At 43.5% G+C, this 20,213-nt stretch overlaps 1 protein-coding gene across 1 annotated transcript in view; it reads right to left on the bottom strand.

Annotated features, from left to right (window-relative positions):
* LOC117080621 (GRB2-associated-binding protein 4-like) overlaps positions 1–19,349 on the bottom strand; it is a 64,995-nt gene extending 45,646 nt beyond the window's left edge. Inside the window, 3 exon segments of the mRNA XM_033205851.1 lie at positions 16,722–16,792; positions 16,795–16,905; positions 19,316–19,349. Of these exon segments, the coding sequence (XP_033061742.1) occupies positions 16,722–16,792; positions 16,795–16,905; positions 19,316–19,349 (216 nt within the window).
* Between the last annotated feature and the right edge of the window lie 864 nt (positions 19,350–20,213).

Here is a 20,213-nt window from a genome sequence, read left to right as displayed (position 1 = left end):
CTTCATGTCTAAAACACCAAAAGCAACGGCAACAAAAGCCAAAATTGACAAATGGGATCTAATTAAACTAAAGAGCTTCTGCACAGCAAAAGAAACTACCATCAGAGTGAACAGGCAACCTACAGAATGGGAGAAAATTTTTGCAATCTACTCATCTGACAAAGGGCTAATATCCAGAACCTACAAATAACTCAAATAAATTTACAAGAAAAAAACAAACAATCCCATCAAAACGTGGGCAAAGGATATGAACAGACATTTCTCAAATGAAGACATTCATACAGCCAACAGACACATGAAAAAATGCTCATCATCACTGGCCATCAGAGAAATGCAAATCAAAACCACAATGAGATACCATCCCACACCAGTTAGAATGGCAATCATTAAGAAGTCAAGATCCATGGGAGCAAGATGGCCGAATAGGAACAGCTCCAGTCTCCAACTCCCAGCGTGAGCGACACAGAAGACCGGTGATTTCTGCATTTTCAACTGAGGTACTGGGGTCATCTCTCTAGGGAGTGCCGACAATCGGTGCTGGTCAGCTGCTGCAGCCTGACCAGCGAGAGCTGAAGCAGGGCGAGGCATCGCCTCACCTGGAAGCGCAAGGGGGAAGGAAATCCGTTTTCCTAGCCAGGGGAACTGAGACACACAACACCTGGAAAATCGGGTAACTCCCACCCCAATACTGCGCTTTAGGAAACAGGCACACCAGGAGAATATATCCCACACCTGGCCGGGAGGGTCCCACGCCCACGGAGCCTCCCTCACTGCTAACTCAGCAGTCTGTGGCGATCTATCCACAAGGCAGCAGCGAGGCTGGGGGACGGCGCCCGCCATTGCTGAGGCTTAAGTAGGTAAACAAGCCGCTGGGAAGCTCGAACTGGGTGAGCTCACAGCAGCTCAAGGAAGCCTGCCTGTCTCTGTAGACTCCACCTCTGGGCACAGCCACAGCTGAAGCCCAATAGGGGAAGCAGCGGGGGCCCGTGCAGACGCGAACGACTCTGTCTGACAGCTTTGGGGAGAGCCGTGGATCTCCCAACGCGGAGGTTGAGATCCCAGAACGGACAAACTGCCTGCTCAGGTGGGTCCCTGACCCCTGAGTAGCCTAGCTGGGAGACATCCCCCACTAGGGGCAGTCTGACACCCCACACCTCACAGGGTGGTCACCCCTGAGAGGAAACTTCCAAAGAAGAATCAAACAGGTACACTCGCTGTTCAGCAATATTCTATCTTCGGCAACCTCTGCTGCTGATACCCAGGCAAACAGGGTCTGGAGTGGACCTCAAGCAATCTCCAACAGACCAACAGACAGTCCTTCTGACTGTCAGACGGAAAACTATCAAACAGGAAGGACACCTATACCAAAACCCCATCAGTACGTCACCATCATCAAAGACCAGAGACAGATAAAACCACAAGATGGGGAAGAAGCAGGCAGAAAAGCTGGAAATTCAAAAAATAAGAGCGCATCTCCCCCTGCAAAGGAGCGCAGCCCATCGCCAGCAACGGATCAAAGCTGGTCAGAGAATGACTTTGACGAGATGAGAGAAGAAGGCTTCAGTCCATCAACTTCTCAGAGCTAAAGGAGGAATTACGTACCCAGCGCAAAGAAACTAAAAATCTTGAAAAAAAGTGGAAGAATTGACAGCTAGACTAATTAATGCAGAGAAGATCATAAACGAAATGACAGAGATGAAACCATGACACGAGAAATACGTGACAAATGCACAAGCTTCAGTAACCGACTCGATCAACTGGAAGAAGAGTATCAGCGATTGAGGATCAAATGAATGAAATGAAGCGAGAAGAGAAACCAAAAGAAAAAAGAAGAAAAAGAAATGAACAAAGCCTGCAAGAAGTATGGGATTATGTAAAAAGACCAAATCTACGTCTGATTGGGGTGCCTGAAAGTGAGGGGGAAAATGGAACCAAGTTGGAAAACACTCTTCAGGATATCATCCAGGAGAACTTCCCCAACCTAGTAGGGCAGGCCAACATTCAAATTCAGGAAATACAGAGAACGCCACAAAGATACTCCTCCAGAAGAGCAACTCCAAGACACATAATTGCCAGATTCACCAAAGTTGAAATGAAGGAAAAAATCTTAAGGGCAGCCAGAGAGAAAGGTCGGTTACCCACAAGGGAAGCCCATCAGACTAACAGCAGATCCTCGGCAGAAACTCTACAAGCCAGAAGAGAGTGGGGGCCAATATTCAACGTTCTTAAAGAAAAGAATTTTCAACCCAGAATTTCATATCCAGCCAAACTAAGCTTCATCAGTGAAGGAGAAAAAAATCCTTTACAGATAAGCAAATGCTTAGAGATTTTGTCACCACCAGGCCTGCCTTACAAGAGACCCTGAAGGAAGCCCTAAACATGGAAAGGAACAACCGGTACCAGCCATTGCAAAAACATGCCAAAATGTAAAGACCATCGAGGCTAGGAAGAAACTGCATCAACTAACAGCAAAATAACCAGTTAATATCATAATGACAGGATCAAGTTCACACATAACAATATTAACCTTAAATGTAAATGGACTAAATGCTCCAATTAAAGACACAGACTGGCAAACTGGATAAAGAGTCAAGACCCATCAGTCTGCTGTATTCAGGAGACCCATCTCACATGCAGAGACATACATAGGCTCAAAATAAAGGGATGGAGGAAGATCTACCAAGCAAATGGAGAACAAAAAAAGCAGGGGTTGCAATCCTAGTCTCTGATAAAACAGACTTTAAACCATCAAAGATCAAAAGAGACAAAGAAGGCCATTACATAATGGTAAAGGGATCAATTCAACAGGAAGAGCTAACTCTCCTAAATATATATGCACCCAATACAGGAGCACCCAGATTCATAAAGCAAGTCCTTAGAGACCTACAAAGAGACTTAGACTCCCATACAATAATAATGGGAGACTTCAACACTCCACTGTCAACATTAGACAGATCAACGAGACAGAAAGTTAACAGGATATCCAGGAATTGAACTCATCTCTGCACCAAGCGGACCTAATAGACATCTATAGAACTCTCCACCCCAAATCAACAGAATATACATTCTTCTCAGCACCACATGCACTTATTCCAAAATTGACCACATAATTGGAAGTAAAGCACTCCTCAGCAAATGTACAAGAACAGAAATTATAACAAACTGTCTCTCAGACCACAGTGCAATCAAACTAGAACTCAGGACTAAGAAACTCAATCAAACCGCTCAACTACATGGAAACTGAACAACCTGCTCCTGAATGACTACTGGGTACATAACGAAATGAAAGCAGAAATAAGATGTTCTTTGAAACCAATGAGAACAAAGATACAAATACCAGAATCTCTGGGACACATTTAAAGCAGTGTGTAGAGGGAAATTTATAGCACTAAATGCCCACAAGAGAAAGCAGGAAGATCTAAAATTGACACTCTAACATCACAATTAAAAGAACTAGAGAGGCAAGAGCAAACACATTCAAAAGCTAGCAGAAGGCAAGAAATAACTAAGATCAAGCAGAACTGAAGGAGATAGAGACACAAAACCCTCCAAAAAATCAATGAATCCAGGAGTTGGTTTTTTGAAAAGATCAACAAAATTGACAGACCGCTAGCAAGACTAATAAAGAAGAAAAGAGAGAGGAATCAAATAGATGCAATAAAAATGATAAAGGGGATATCACCACTGACCCCACAGAAATACAAACAACCATCAGAGAATACTATAAATCCTATGCAAATCAACTAGAAAATCTAGAAGAAATGGATAATTTCCTGGACACTTACACTCTCCCAAGACTAAACCAGGAAGAAGTTGAATCCCTGAATAGACCAATAGCAGGCTCTGAAATTGAGGCAACAATTAATAGCCTACCCACGAAAAAAGTCCAGGACCAGATGGATTCACAGCTGAATTCTACCAGAGGTACAAGGAGGAGCTGGTACCATTCCTTCTGAAACTATTCCAATCAATAGAAAAAGAGGGAATCCTCCCTAACTCATTTTATGAGGCCAACATCATCCTGATACCAAAGCCTGGCAGAGACACAACAAAAAGAGAATTTTAGACCAATATCCCTGATGAACATCGATGCAAAAATTCTCAATAAAATACTGGCAAACCGATTCAGCAGCACATCAAAAAGCTTATCCACCATGATCAAGTGGGCTTCATCCCTGGGATGCAAGGCTGGTTCAACATTCGCAAATCAATAAATGTAATCCAGCATATAAACAGAACCAAAGACAAGACCACATGATTATCTCAATAGATGCAGAAAAGGCTTTTGACAAAATTCAACAGCCCTTTATGCTAAAAACGCTCAATAAATTCGGTATTGATGGAACGTACCTCAAAATAATAAGAGCTATTTATGACAAACCCACAGCTAATATCATACTGAATGGGCAAAAACTGGAAAAATTCCCTTTGAAAAATGGCACAAGACAGGGATGCCCTCTCTCACCACTCCTATTCAACATAGTGTTGGAAGTTCTGGCTAGGGCAATCAGGCAAGAGAAAGAAATCAAGGGTATCCAGTTAGGAAAAGAAGAAGTCAAATTGTCCCTGTTTGCAGATGACATGATTGTATATTTAGAAAACCCCATTGTCTCAGCCCAAAATCTCCTTAAGCTGATAAGCAACTTCAGCAAAGTCTCAGGATACAAAATTAATGTGCAAAAATCACAAGCATTCTTACACCCAGTAACAGACAAGCAGAGAGCCAAATCAGGAATGAACTTCCATTCACAATTGCTTCAAAGAGAATAAAATACCTAGGAATCCAGCTTACAAGAGATGTAAAGGACCTCTTCAAGGAGAACTACAAACCACTGCTCAGTGAAATCAAAGAGGACACAAACAAATGGAAAACATACCATGCTCATGGATAGGAAGAATCAATATCGTGAAAATGGCCATACTGCCCAAGGTTATTTATAGATTCAATGCCATCCCCATCAAGCTACCAATGACTTTCTTCACAGAATTGGAAAAAACTGCTTTAAAGTTCATATGGAACCAAAAAGAGCCCGCATTGCCAAGACAATCCTAAGTCAAAAGGACAAAGCTGGAGGCGTCACGCTACCTGACTTCAAACTATACTACAAGGCTACAGTAACCAAAACAGCATGGTACTGGTACCACAACAGAGATATAGACCAATGGAACAGAACAGAGTCCTCAGAAATAATACCACACATCTACAGCCATCTGATCTTTGACAAACCTGACAGAAACAAGAAATGGGAAAGGATTCCCTATTTAATAAATGGTGCTGGGAAAATTGGCTAGCCATAAGTAGAAAGCTGAAACTGGATCCTTTCCTTACCCCTTATACGAAGATTATTCAAGATGGATTAGAGACTTAAATGTTAGACCTAATACCATAAAAACCCTAGAAGAAAATCTAGGTAGTACCATTCAGGACATAGGCATGGGCAAGGACTTCATGTCTAAAACACCAAAAGCAACGGCAGCAAAAGCCAAAATTGACAAATGGGATCTAATTAAACTAAAGAGCTTTTGCACAGCAAAAGAAACTACCATCAGAGTGAACAGGCAACCTACAGAATGGGAGAAAATTTTTGCAACCTACTCATCTGACAAAGGGCTAATATCCAGAATCTACAAAGAACTCAAACATATACAAGAAAAAAACAAACACCCCATCAAAAAGTGGGAAAGGATATGAACAGACATTTCTCAAAAGAAGACATCCATACAGCCAACAGACACATGAAAAAATGCTCATCATCACTGGCCATCAGAGAAATGCAAATCAAAACCACAATGAGATACCATCTCACACCAGTTAGAATGGCAATCATTAAGAAGTCAGGAACACAGGTGTTGGAGAGGATGTGGAGAAATAGGAACACTTTTACACTGTTGGTGGGATTGTAAACTAGTTCAACCATTATGGAAAACAGTATGGCGATTCCTCAAGGATCTAGAACTAGATGTACCATATGACCCAGCCATCCCACTACTGGGTATATACCCAAAGGATTATAAATTACTCTACTACAAAGACACATGCACACGTATGTTTATTGCGGCACTATTCACAATAGCAAAGACTTGGAATCAACCCAAATGTCCATCTGTGACAGACTGGATTAAGAAAATGTGGCATATATACACCATGGAATACTATGCAGCCATCAAAAAGGATGAGTTTGCGTCCTTTGTAGGGACATGGATGCAGCTGGAAACCATCATTCTTAGCAAACATCACAAGAACAGAAAACCAAACACCGCATGTTCTCACTCATAGGTGGGAACTGAACAATGAGATCACTTGGACTCGGGAAGGGGAACATCACACACTGGGGCCTATCATGGGAGGGGGAGGAGGGAGGGATTGCATTGGGGAGTTATACATGATATAATGATGAATTGATGGGTGCTGACGAGTTGATGGGTGCAGCACACCAACATGGCACAAGTATACATATGTAACAAACCTGCACGTTATGCACATGTACCCTAGAACTTAAAGTATATAAAAAAAAAAAAAAAGAAGTCAGGAAACCACAGGTGTTGAGAGGATGTGGAAAATAGGACACTTTTACACTGTTGGTGGGACTGTAAACTAGTTCAACCATTATGGAAAACAGTATGCGATTCCTCAGGATCTAGAACTAGAAGTCCATATGACCCAGCCATCATTACTGGGGATATACCCAAAGGATTATAAATCAGCTTCTGTAAAGACACATGCACACATATGTTCATTGTGGCCTATTCACAATAGCAAAGACTTGGAATCAACCCAAAGGTCCATCAGTGACAGACTGGATTAAGAAAGTGGCACATATACACCATGGAACACTATGCAGCCATAAAAAGGATGAATTTGAGTCCTTTGTAGGGACATGGATGCAGCTGGAAACCATCATTCTCAGCAACTATCGCAAGAACAGAAAACCAAACACCACATGTTCTCACTCATAGGTGGGAACTGAACAATGAGATCACTTGGACTCGGGAAGGGGAACATCACACACTAGGGCCTATCACGGCGGGGGAGAGGGGAGGGATTGCATTGGGAGTTATACCTGATGTAAATGATGAGTTGATGGGTGCTGACGAGTTGATGGGTGCAGCACACCAACATGGCACAAGTATACATATGTAACAAACCTGCAGGTTATGCACATGTACCCTAGAACTTAAAGTATAATTAAAAAAAAAAACAAGAGAATGATGGATTCCACCTTCATCCATGTCCCTACAAAGGACATGAACTCATCCTTTTTTATGGCTGCATAGTATTCCATGGTGTATATGCACCACATTTTCTTAATCCAGTCTATCACTGATGGACATTTGGGTTGGTTCCAAGTCTTTGCTATTGTGAATAGTGGCGCAATAAACATAAGTGTGCATGTGTCTTTATAGCAGCATGATTTATAATCCTTTGGGCATATGCCCAGTAATGGCATGGCTGGATCAAATGGTATTTCTAGTTCTAGATCCTTGAGGAATCACCACACTGTCTGCCATAATGGTTGAATTAGTTTACAGTCCCACCAACATTGTAAAAGCATTCCTATTTCTCCACATCCTCTCCAGCACCTGTCGTTTCCTGACTTTTTAATGATCACCATTCTAACTGGTGTGGGATGGTATCTCATTGTGGTTTTTGATTTGCATTTCTCTGATGGCCAGTGATGGTGAGCATTTTTTCATGTGTCTGTTGGTTTCACAAATGTCTTCTTTTGAGAAGCGTCTGCTCATATCCTTTGCCCACTTTTTGATGGGGTTGATTTTTTTTGTAAATTTGTTTAAATTCTTTGTAGATCCTGGATATTAGCCCTTTGTCAGATGGGTAAATTGTAAAAATTTTCTCCTATCCTGTAGGTTGCCTGTTCACTCTGATGGTAGTTTCTTTTGCTGTGCAGAAGCTCTTTAGTTGAATTAGATCCCGTTTTTAATTTTGGCTTTTGTTGCCTGTCTTTTGGTGTTTTAGACACGAAGTACTTTCCCATGCCTATGTCCTGAATGGTATTACCTAGATTTTCTTCTAGGGTTTTTATGGTTTTAGGTCTAACTTTTAAGTCTTTCATCTATCTTGAAATAATTTTTGTATAAGGTATAAGGAAGGGATCCAGTTTCAGCTTTCTATATATGGCTAGCCAGTTTTCCCAGCACCATTTATTAAATAGGGAATCCTTTCCCCATTTCTTGTTTTTCTCAGGTTTGTCAAAGATCAGATGGCTGTAGATGTGTGGTATTATTTCTGAGGACTCTGTTCTGTTCCATTGGTCTGTATCTCTGTTTTGGTACTAGTACCATGCTGTTTTGGTTACTGTAGCCTTGTAGTATAGTTTAAAGTCAGGTAGCGTGATGTCTCCAGCTTTGTGCTTTTGGCTTAGGACTGTCTTGGCAATGCAGGCGCATTTTTGGTTCCATATGAGCTTTAGTTTTTTCCAATTCTGTGAAGAAAGTCAGTGGTAGCTTGATAGGGATGACATTGAATCTATAAATGACCTTGGGCAGTATGGCCATTTTCACAATATTGATTCTTGCTATCCATGAGCAAGGAATGTTCTTCCATTTGTTTGTGTCCTCTTTTATTTCGTTGAGCAGTGGTTTGTACTTCTCCTGGAAGAGGTCTTTCACATCCCTTGTAAGTTGCATTCCTAGCTATTTTATTCTCTTTGAAGCAATTGTGAATGGGAGTTCACTCATGATTTGGCTGTTTGCCTGCTATTGGTGTATAGGAATGCTTGTGATTGTTGCACACTGATTTTGCATCCTGAGACTTTGCTGAAGTTGCTTATCAGCTTAAGGAGATTTTAGGCTGAGACGATGGGATTTTCTAAATATACAATCATGTCATCTGCAAACAGAGAGAATTTGACTTCCTCTTTTCCTAATTGAATACCCTTTATTTCTTTCTTCTGCCTGATTGCCCTGGCCAGAACTTCCAACACTATGTTGAACAGGAGTGGTGAGAGAGGACATCCCTGTCCTGTGCCAGTTTTCAAAGGGAATGCTTGCAGTTTTTGCTCATTCAGTATGATATTGGCTACAGGTCTGTCATAACAGCTCTTATTATTTTGAGATACAGCTCATCAATACCTAATTTATTGAGAGTTTTTAGCATGTAGGGCTGTTGAATTTTGTCAAAGGCCTTTTCTGCATCTATTGAGATAATCATGTGATTTTTGTCTTTGGTTCTGTTTAGATGCTGGATTACATTTAGTGATTTGTCTATGTTGAACCAGCCTTGCATCCCAGGGATGAAGCCCACTTGATCATGGTGGATAAGCTTTTTGATGTGCTGCTGGATTCGGATTGCCAGTATTTTATTGAGGATTTTTGTATCAATGTTCATCAGGGATATTGTTCTAAAATTCTCTTTTTTTTTTTGTTGTGTCTCTGACAGGCTTTGGTATCACGATGATGTTGGCCTCATAAAATGAGTTAGGGAGGATTCCCTCTTTTTCTATTGATTGGAATAGTTTCAGGAGGAATGGTACCAGTTCCTCTTTGCACCTCTGGTAGAATTCGGCTATGACTCCGTCTGGACCTGGACTTTTTTTGGTTGGTAGGCTATTAATCACTGCCTCAATTTCAGAACCTGTTATTGGTCTGTTCAACTTCTTCCTGGTTTAGTCTTGGGAGGGTGTCCAGGAATGTATCCATCTCTTCTAGATATTCTAGCTTATTTGCATAGAGGTGTTTATACTATTCTCTGATGGTAGTTTGTATTTCTGTGGGATCAGTGGTGATATCCCCTTTATCATTTTTTATTGCATCTATTTGATTCTTCTTTCTTTCCTTTTTTATTAGTCTTGCTAGTGGTCTATCAATTTTATTGATCTTTTCAAACAACCAGCTCCTGGATTCACTGATTTTTTAAAGGGTTTTTGTGTCTCTACCTCCTTCAGTTCTGCTCTATGTCTTCCCTTCTGCTAGCTTTTGAATGCGTTTGCTCTTGCTTCTCTAGTTCTTTTAATTGTGATGTAAGGGTGTCAATTTAAATCTTTCCTTCTTTCTCTTGTGGGAATTTAGTGCTATAAATTTCCCTCTACACACTGCTTTAAATGTGTCCGAGACATTCTGGTATGTTGTGTCTTTGTTCTCATTGGTTTCAAAGAACATCTTTATTTCTGCCTTCTTTTCATTATGTTGTTCAGTTTCCATGTAGTTCAGCGGTTTTCAGTGAGTTTCTTAATCCTGAGTTCTAGTCTGATTGTACTGTGGTCTGAGAGACAGTTTGTTATAATTTCTGTTCTTTTACATTTGCTGAGGAGTGCTTTACTTCCAAGTATGTGGTCAATTTTGGAATAAATGTGATGTATTGCTGAGAAGAATGTATATTCTGTTGATTTGGCGTGGAGAGTTCTGTAGATGTCTATTAGGTCCGCTTGGTGCAGAGCTGAGTTCAATTCCTGCATATCCTTGTTTACTTTCTGTCTCGTTGATCTGTCTAATGTTGACAGTGGGGTGTTAAAGTCTCCCATTATTATTGTGTGGGAGTCTAAGTCTCTTTGTAGGTCTCTTAAGGACTTGCTTTATGAATCTGGATACTCCTGTATTGGGTGCATATATATTTAGGGCAGTTGGCTCTTCTTGTTGAATTGATCCCTTTACCATTATGTAATGGCCTACTTTGTCTCTTCTGATCCTTGTTGGTTTAAAGTCTGTTTTATCAGAGACTAGGATTGCAACCCCTGCTTTTTTTGTTTTGTTTTGTTTTCCATTTGCTTAGTAGATCTGTCTCCATCCCTTTATTTTGACTCTATGTGTGTCTCTGCATGTGAGATGGGTCTCCTGAATACAGCACACTGATGGTTCTTGACTCGTTATCCAATTTGGCAGTCTGTGTCTTTTAATTGGAGCATTTAGCCCATTTACATTTAAGGTTAATGTTGTTATGTGTTCGAGCTTCCAGGCCCTTGTTTACCTATTCAAGCCTCAGCAATGGTGGACGCCCCTCCATCAGCCCCCCTGCCGCCTCAGTTTGATCTCAGACTGCTGTGCTAGCAGTGTGCAAGGCTCTGTGGGCGTGGGACCCTCCGAGCCAGGTGCAGGATATAATCTCCTGGTGTGCCATTTGCTAAAACTTTTGGAAAAGCGCAGTATTAGGGTTGGAATGTCTTGGTTTTCCAGGTACCATTTGTCATGGCTTCCCTTTGCTAAGAAAGGGAATTCCTCAACCCCTTGCACTTTCTGGGTGACGTGATACACCGCCCTGCTCCGTGGCTGCCCCCACTGTCTGACAAGCCCCTGTGAGATTAACATGGTACCTCAGTTGGAAATGCAGAAATCACCCACCTTCTGCATCACTCATGCTGGGAGCTGCAGACTGGAGCTATTCCTATTCGGCCATCTTGGAACCTGCATTTTCAACATTCTTAAAGAAAATAATTTTCACCCCAGAATTTCATATCCAGTCAAACAAAGGTTCATAAGTGAAGGAGAAATAAAATCCTTTATAGACCAGCAAATGCTAAGAGATTCTGTCACCACCAGGCCTACCTTACAAGACTGAGGAACCACTAAATATGGAAAGGAAAAACTGGTACCCGCTATTGTAAAAACATACCAAAATGTAAAGACCATCGGCATGACGAAGATACTGCACCAACTAACAGGCAAAATAACCAGCTAGCATAATGACAGGATCAAATTCTCACATAGCAATATTAACCTTAAATGTAAATGGGCTAAATGCCCCAATTAAAAGACACAGACTAGCAAACTGGATAGAATCAAGACCCATCAGTGTGCTGTATTCAGGAGACCCACCTCATGTGCAAAGACACACATAGGCTCAAAATAAAGGAGTGGAGGAATATTTACCAAGCAAATGGAGAGCAAAAAAAAAGGAGGGGTTGCAATGCTAGTCTCTGATAAAACACACTTTAAACCAACAAACATCAAAAGAGACAAAAAAGGCAACTACATAATGGTAAAGGATCAACTCAACAAGAAGAGCTAAGTACCCTAAATATATATATGCACTCAAGACATGGGCACCCAGATTCATAAAGCAAGTTCTCAGAGACGTACAAAGAGACTTAGACTCCCACACAGTAATAGTGGGAGACTTTAACACCCCACTGTCAATATTAGGCAGATCATCAAGACAGAAATGAAACAAGGATATTCAGAACTTGAACTCAGCTCTGGACCAAGTGGACTTAATAGACATCTACAGAGCTCCCCATCTGAAATCAACAGAATATACATTCTTCTGAGCACCATATAGCACTCACTTATTCTAAAATTGACTACACAATTGGAAGTAAAACACTCCTCAGCAAATGCAAATGAATGGAAATCATAGCAAACAGTCTCTTAGACCACAATGCAACCAAATTAGAACTCAGGATTAAGAAACTCACTCAAAAATGCACAACTATATGGAAACTGAAAAACTTGCTTCTGAATGATTGCTGGGTAAATAACAAAATTAAGGCAGAAATAAAGATCTTTTTTTTTTTAAACAATGGAAACAAAGACACAATGTACCACAGTCTCTGGGGGACGGCTAACCCAGTGTTTAGAGGGAAATGTATAGCACTAAATGCCCAGAAGAGAAAGTGAGAAAGATCTAAAATCGACACCCTAACATCAGAATTAAAAGAACTAGAGAAGCAAGAGCAAACAAACTCAAAAGCCAGCAGAAGACAAGAAATAACTAAGATCAGAACAGAGCTGAAGGAGATACAGACACAAAAAAAGACTTCAAAAAATCTATAAATTTAGCAGCTGTTTTTTTTAAAGATTAACAAATTAGATAGACCACTAGCCAGACTAACAAGAATCAAATAGGCACAACAAAGAAGAATCAAATAGACACAACAAAAAATGATAGAGGAGTATCACCACTGATCACACAGAAATACAAACTACCATCAGAGAATACCATAAACACCTCTATGCAAGTAAACTAGGAAATCCATACGAAATGGATAAATTCCTGGACACATACACCCTCCCAAGACTAAACCAGGAAGAAGTCAAATCTCTGAATAGACCAATAATAAGTTCTGAAATTGAGGCAGTAATTAATAGCCTATCAACAACAACAAAAAAAGTCCAGCACCAGACTGATTCACAGCCAAATTCTACCAGAGGTACAAAGAAGAGCTGGTATTATTCGTCCTGAAACTATTCCAAACAATGAAAAAGAGGGACTCCTCCCTAATTCATTTTATGAGGCCAGTATCATCCTGATGCAAAACCCTAGCAGAGACACAACAAAAAAAGAAAATTTCAGGCCAATATTCCTAATGAACATCAATGCAAAAATCCTCAATAAAATATTGGCAAACCAAACCCAGCAGCACATCAAAAAGCTTATTGACCACGATCAAGTCGACTTCATTCCTGGGATGCAAGGCTGGTTCAATATACACAAATCAATAAATGTAATCTGTCACATAAAAAGAATCAACGACAAAAACCACATGATTATCTTAATAGATGCAGAAAAGGCCTTCAACAAAATTCAACACCCCTTCGTGCTAAAAACTCTCAATAAACTAAGTATTGATGGAATGTATCTCAAAATAGTAAGAGTTAATTATGACAAACCCACAGCTAATATCATACTGAATGGGCAAAAGCTAGAAGGATTCCCTTTGAAAACTGGCACAAGACAAGGATGCCCTCTCTCACCACTCCTATTCAACATAGTATTGGAAGTTCTGGCCAGCACAATCAAGCAAGAGAAAGAAATAAAGGGTATTCAAACAGGAAGAGAGGAAGTTAAATTGTCTCTGTTTGCAGATGACATGATTCCACATTTAGAAAACCCCATCGACTCAGCCTAAAAACTCCTTAAATTTCAGTGAAGTCTCAGGATACAAAATCCATGTGCAAAAATCACAAGGATTCCTATACACCAATAACAGACAAATAGAGTACCAAATCATGAGTGAACTCCCATTCACAATTGCTACCAAGAGAATAAAATACCTAGGAATACAACTTACAAGAGATGTGAAGGACCTCTTCAAGGAGAACTACAAACCACTGCTCAAGGAAATAAGAACTACAAACCACTGCTCAAGGAAATAAGAGAGGACACAAACAAATGGAAGAACATTCCATGCTCATGGATAGGAAGAATCAACATCGTGAAAACGGCCATACTGCCCAAAGAATTTACAGATTCAATGCTATTCCAATCAAGCTACCATTGACTTTCTTCACAGAATTAGAAAAATCCACTTTAAATTTCACACTTGGAACAAAAAAAGAGCCCATATAGCCAAGAAAATCTTAAGCAAAAATAACAAAGCTGGAGGTATCACGCTACCCAACTTCAAACTGTACTACAAGGTTACAGTAACCAAAACAGCATGATACTGGTACCAAGACAGACATATAGACCAATGGAACAGAACAGAGGCCTCAGAAATAACACCACACATCTACAACCATCTGATCTTTGACAAACCTGACAAAAACTAGCAATGGGGAAAGGATTCCCTATTTAATAAATGGTGTTGGGAAAACTGGCTAGCCATATGCAGAAAACTGAAATTGGAACCCTCCTTACACCTTACACAAAAATTAACTCAGTTCTGAAGGAGGTCAGGGTCAAGATGGATTAAAGACTTAAACGTAAGACCTAACACCATAGAAACCCTAGAAGAAAACCTAGGCAATACCATTCAGACCATAGGCATGGGCAAAGACTTCATAACTAAAACACCAAAAGCAATGGCAACAAAAGCCAAAATTGATAAATGGGATCTAATTAAACTAAAGAGATTCTGCATAGCAAAAGAAACTATCATCAGAGTGAACAGGCAACCTACCAAATGGGAGAAATTTTTTCCAATCCATCTATCTGACAAAGGGCTAATATCCAAGATCTATAAGGAATTTAAACAAATTTACAAGAAAAAAACAACAACACTGTCAAAAAGTGGGCAAAGGATATCAACAGGCACTTATCAGAAGAAGATATTTATGTGGCCAACAAACATGAAAAAAAGCTCACTATCACTGGTCATTAGAGAAATGCAAATCAAAACCACAACAAGATACCATCTCACGCCAGTTAGAATGGCGATCATTAAAAAGTCAGGAAATGACAGATACTGGAGAGGATATGGAGAAATAGGAATGCTTTTACACTGTTGGTTGGAGTGTAAATTAGTTCAAGCACTGTGAAAGACAGTGTGGCAATTCCTCAAGGAATTGCCTTCAACACCCCTTCAGAAAACTACACTGCAGAAAACTACACTGCAGTGCATACTGTCCCTCAGGATCTAGAACAAGAAATACCATTTGACCCAGCAATCCCATTACTGGGTATATACCCAAAGGATTATAAATCATTCTATTATAAAGACACATGCACACGTATGTTTATTCACAACAGCGAAGACTTGGAACCAACCCAAATGCCCATCAATAATAGACTGGATAAAGAAAATGTGGCACATATACACTATGGAATACTACGCAGCCATAAAAAAGAATGAGTTCATGTCCTTTGCAGGGACATGGATGAAGCTGGAAACCATCATTCGCAGCAAACTTACACTAGAACAGAAAACCAAACACTGCACGTTCTCACTCATAAGTGGGAGTTGAACAATGAGAACACATGGGCACAGGGAGGGGAACATGACACAACGTGGCCTATTGGCGTTGGGGGGCAGGGGAAGGGAAAGCATTAGGAGAAATACCTAATGTAGATGATGGGTTGATGGGTGCAGCAAACCACCATGACACATGTATATGTATGTAACAAACCTCCACGTTCTGCACATGTATCCCAGAACTTAAAGTATAATAAAAACTTGAAAAAAACAAATGGAGAAAGACAAGAACGCAGAATTGGTTATAGCCCATACTGCAGGGAAGCAAAGGAAAGGGAAGATGACTGTAAGATCAGTTTATTCTGGATAGATTCCTTAAGGGCTGGACCTGGGGCTAAGGAATAGGAGAGAAAAGCCTCTTCTATGTACCTTGGCATAATCATACTGACTCCTAACAATTACTGTTTCCTCAGTAAAATTGTTGAAATTTAGAACGACACTCTTCAAATTAGCCACTAGGGGGAAGCGCAGCCAATCTTCTTTTTTTCTAAATCGTTTAACCACGTGAATTAATATATAGAAAACTACACTGCAGTGCACACTGTACCTAAGCAGGCGTGGAGGCATGGAAGGACGCGAACGACCCCGGGACTGGAGGGCGAGGAGGGAAGGGGAGCTGGTGCGAGGCGCCTGCGTTTTCTTGGGGACTGGGAGGGAAGAAGAGGGGTGTGAGGTGCCTGCCTTCTTGGGGCTCGGGAGGGAAGAGAGCAGGTTTGAGGCGCCTGCCTTCCTTGGGGCCTGGGAGAAAAGGAGAGGGTGCGAGGTGCTCGCCATTCTCAGGGCCTGGGAGGGAAGGGGAGCGGGTGCGAGGTTCCTGTCCTTTGTGAGGCTGCGGAGCCTGCTGTGAGTCCACAGGCCTGGTCTCCTTTCCTGCCCACTCTCCGACCTGCAGGCCCACCGCGCTCAGGGTAAAAGGGTCCCCAGCCCCGGAATCAACTCCCTGGGACTCGGAACGCAACCCACGCAAACCCGGACCCTGTCTCTCGCTGGCGGGGAGTGGCCTTCGCATGCAGACGTGGAAAAGTCGCCTCCACCCACAGCTCCTCCTGTGGACCCAGGCCGCCTCCCCCACACCCCTCCTGGAGCCCCCAGACCCTCCGCGGCGCTCCTGGTCCCACCCCCACTGCCCGCACTCACGAAGAGCCTCAGCTTCTCCTCGGGGGGTGACTTCCTCAGCCAGCCGCTGTGCAGCACGTGGCCACTTGTCATGCTCCGCAGGCAGGGCCGCTTCCGGGCCACGAAGACAAAGGCGGAAATGTTGGGTCAGGTGGTCACAGCTCCCGGGTGGGGGAGGGGGACGGCAGGGAAATGGGGTCCCCAGCTCACAGTGAAGGTGCGGTGACAGGGCGAGAGGGTGCTGCTGGAGGTGGGGTGTGGGGGGCGGCTTGGGGTTCCCTGGGACTGCGGGGTCGAAAGCAGTTCTGGGGGAGGTCGGGGTCAGATGCGAAGCTCGTGGAGAGGGCGAGACCGGAGCGCAGGCGCTCACAGGCGAGGGCGGGGTTCAGGCCAGCTGGGCTTTGAGTTCCGGTTCAGGCTTGCGCCTGTGGTTCCGGTTCCAATTTGAGGGGGAGTTTGGGAGTAAAGTTTAGACAAGGCCTCTGGTTTAGGGTTTGGGTTGGGGATTGCAGTGGGGACTTGCACCCTGGGTCAGCCTGGGTGCATCTCATCGGGACCACCGGGGTGGGGGACATGGGCTGGGCGGCTCCTTGGGAGGTGGGGACAGGGAGCGCAGCTGGTGGGGAGGACAAGAATGAGGGGCGCAGCAGAGCCTCAGGTGCTGAGTCCTATGCGCCGGGTGAGGAAAGACAACGGAAGAGTTCAGGTTCCTGCTGGGGTTGAGTTCCAGTTCGGGATTCAGCCCTGTGGTTTACCTTCTGACTTGAGGTGGGGTTTGGGGTCAAGGTTCAGGCTAGGACTTGAGTTCTGGGTTGCAGTTTGGGGCTGGGGTTACGTTTTAGAGTGAAGGTTTGGGCTGTTTGTGTTGTGTATGTTTGTGAATGTATTGGGATGTCGCTGTGTGCATATGTGTGTACTTATGTCACTTGCGTGCACGTGTCAGTGTGTGCATGTGTGAGTGTTCGTGAAGTGTGGCACCAAGAGCCAACCCCTCTCATCCCATTTATGCCCCACTGTCTTATCCTGGTTGGGGTGGGCTTTACAAGTTCTTCCCTGGGCCAGTTGGAGGTTCTCATGTTGCCTGGGGAGAGAAGGGAAGGAGAGAAGAGGTGGAAGAGGAGGGCGGCTTGGCCTCAACCAGACCCTGCGTCATGGGGACCAAGAAGCCGGAGGTCCTTGTCTCCTGCCTCTGGAGGAGCTTGGTTTGCTTCTTTGTTCACACATTGTGTGAAAGCACGGTTGGGGGCATCTGATGTGCACAGGATCTGTTCTTGCCCCTGCAGATGTCTTAGAGAACAGGACAGACAAGGGGCGTCTTCAGTAAGCCATCCCCAAAGTGCACTGCCTGTCAGCTTACAAGAGAGGCACAGGGGCCCCATCAGGTAGCAGGGAGGATGCAAGGAAGAGGGTGTGGGAATGGGGTGCTAGGTGGGGCCGGGTGAGTGGGTGCCTGGCTTCTCCTTAGAGCAAAGGAAAGTGCTGAAGAGTGTGAAACTGTGGTACATGTTATGCTTTATGTTTTGAGAATGGATTGCGGGAACAAGCAGACATGGGGGACCTGATGAGGGCCAGTGGGATGTCCACAGAGATAAGATTTGGCTTGAGCTGGTGAGAAAAGTGGAGATGGAGCCAAGTGGAGGAAATTGCAGGGTCTTGAGACTGAGGAGACATGTGGGTGGATGAGATATGAGTAGTGACCCTGAGGTGGGGAATGGGAGGACAGCCCGGAGGGGAGGTTGGTGAGGTGTATTTGGACCTATTGGGTTGGAACCCTAGGCAACATCCTCATGGGAGGACCAGTGGGTCCTGGTCAGGCAGACATGGTGCTCAGGGAGACATTGGATGAAGTAGGAGCGATAGACCCTCTGCTGATGGCAAGAATGGGGTTCCTGGAGGTGCTGGCTCCCTCTGCAGGCTGCAGTCATGGCAAATCAATTCTAAACTCACCATCACAGCTCACACTGTATAGGACGTATGCCTTAGTATAAATCAGTTAGCCAGGGAGGCCACAGAGTACCCAGTTGGATCCCGCCCTGAGAGTAGGTTTGAATGGGGTGAGAGGGGAGAGAGGCAGTGGCACGGATGAGGCAGATGAGCTCTTCCTGGTTGGAAGGGAGCTCAGCCCCTGCAGTGACCTCATGCCAACTGGGGCCTCAGCAGGAGCCCCTAACTGGGTCCCCATGGACCTCTGACTGTCTTCTGGCCTCGGGGTGGAAAGAACCGTCTTCCAGAATATATCCTCTCCAGCAACATTCTTCCAGCCCCCTACAGTGCGCACAATGGGAACTTGAGGAGCGTGCAGAGACTGCTACAGGGCATGGAGGGAGGGCAGGTGTTGCCCCAAGGTCTAGCCTGCCCAGAATGTTGGCTTTGATGATGGTTGAGGGACTTATCAGTGTCTTGAGCCTTTTTTGTATATATACAGTGAATTTAAATTTATCCTCTGTGTCTCAAGTGGACAAAAAAAACACTTTACATTACACTTTACATCAATCACATTGATGATTTTTCTTGTGTCTTCCATTGCATGGTTGATGGGAAAAAAATGTAAGTTTCTCATAACTTATCTCTATTTCCTCTGGTTTGCAGCTGTCTGCGCCCACCGTAGGTCTCACTTCCTCCTTCTGTGATGGTCTGTCCTGTGGCCATGGGGAAAGGTCTCTGGCACTTATGCTGCACTTAGGACCCTCACTGACCCTGGGCTCCTGGTCTGCCCCCTTCGGTTCCCCTGGGGTCACACATTGGTACCAGAGCCAGGAATGGGCTCTGCATTTCCCCTCTTTGAGCCCTGTCTGGCTCCTACAGCCCATGTATTGGTGAACTACTTGGGGGTCACATAGACCCTCCCCTCCCTGCTGAGCTGGCAGTTCATGCCCCGTGGGTAGGAGGAGGGGCAGAGGGAGAGCTCCAGGGGGTGGGCTCCAGTGTCCTCCCTCAGGCTTCTCACTGTGGGCAAAGGGCATCAGGCATAAGGTCCCTGGGGTCTGGACCAAGCTGACCTGGGTGTTCACCAGTCAGGAAATAAAATAACTTTTATCTTAGAAATGCAAGTGTTTCTAATTATCAGGTCCAGAAGGAGGCATTAAAATGAGACCACAGTCATGTCCTACTCCCTCACATTGAGCTGTGTGTTCATTTCTTGATACTGCTGTTGGCAGAAGTAGCTTTGAATTTACCTCATAATGCCACACCCCACACCCTATAGCTTAACCGTGTCACATCGGATGCCATACATCGCACCCTGTAGCTTAACAGTGTCCAGCCCATCACTAAGGTGTGTTATTGCTATGAACCAACTAAAATTCCTGAGGAATTGTATCTGCCCTTCCCTGTCCCCCTTGTTTTGCCTTTAAAAATCAGCTCATAACTGCTGCTAATTGGAGTGTATATTCAGGATAACTTGAATCTATGCTCCAGAGTTGCAATCCTGAAATTTGCCTCAAATAAACTCTCTACTGAAATTAACTTTGTCTCAACCTCTTCCTTGTAGGGTGACACCAGGGTCTCCTTTCC

This window comes from Trachypithecus francoisi, unplaced genomic scaffold (assembly GCF_009764315.1).
Source record: "Trachypithecus francoisi isolate TF-2019V2 unplaced genomic scaffold, Tfra_2.0 Contig00231, whole genome shotgun sequence".
Lineage (NCBI taxonomy): Eukaryota > Metazoa > Chordata > Mammalia > Primates > Cercopithecidae > Trachypithecus > Trachypithecus francoisi.
This window is presented reverse-complemented; position numbering and strand designations above follow the sequence as displayed.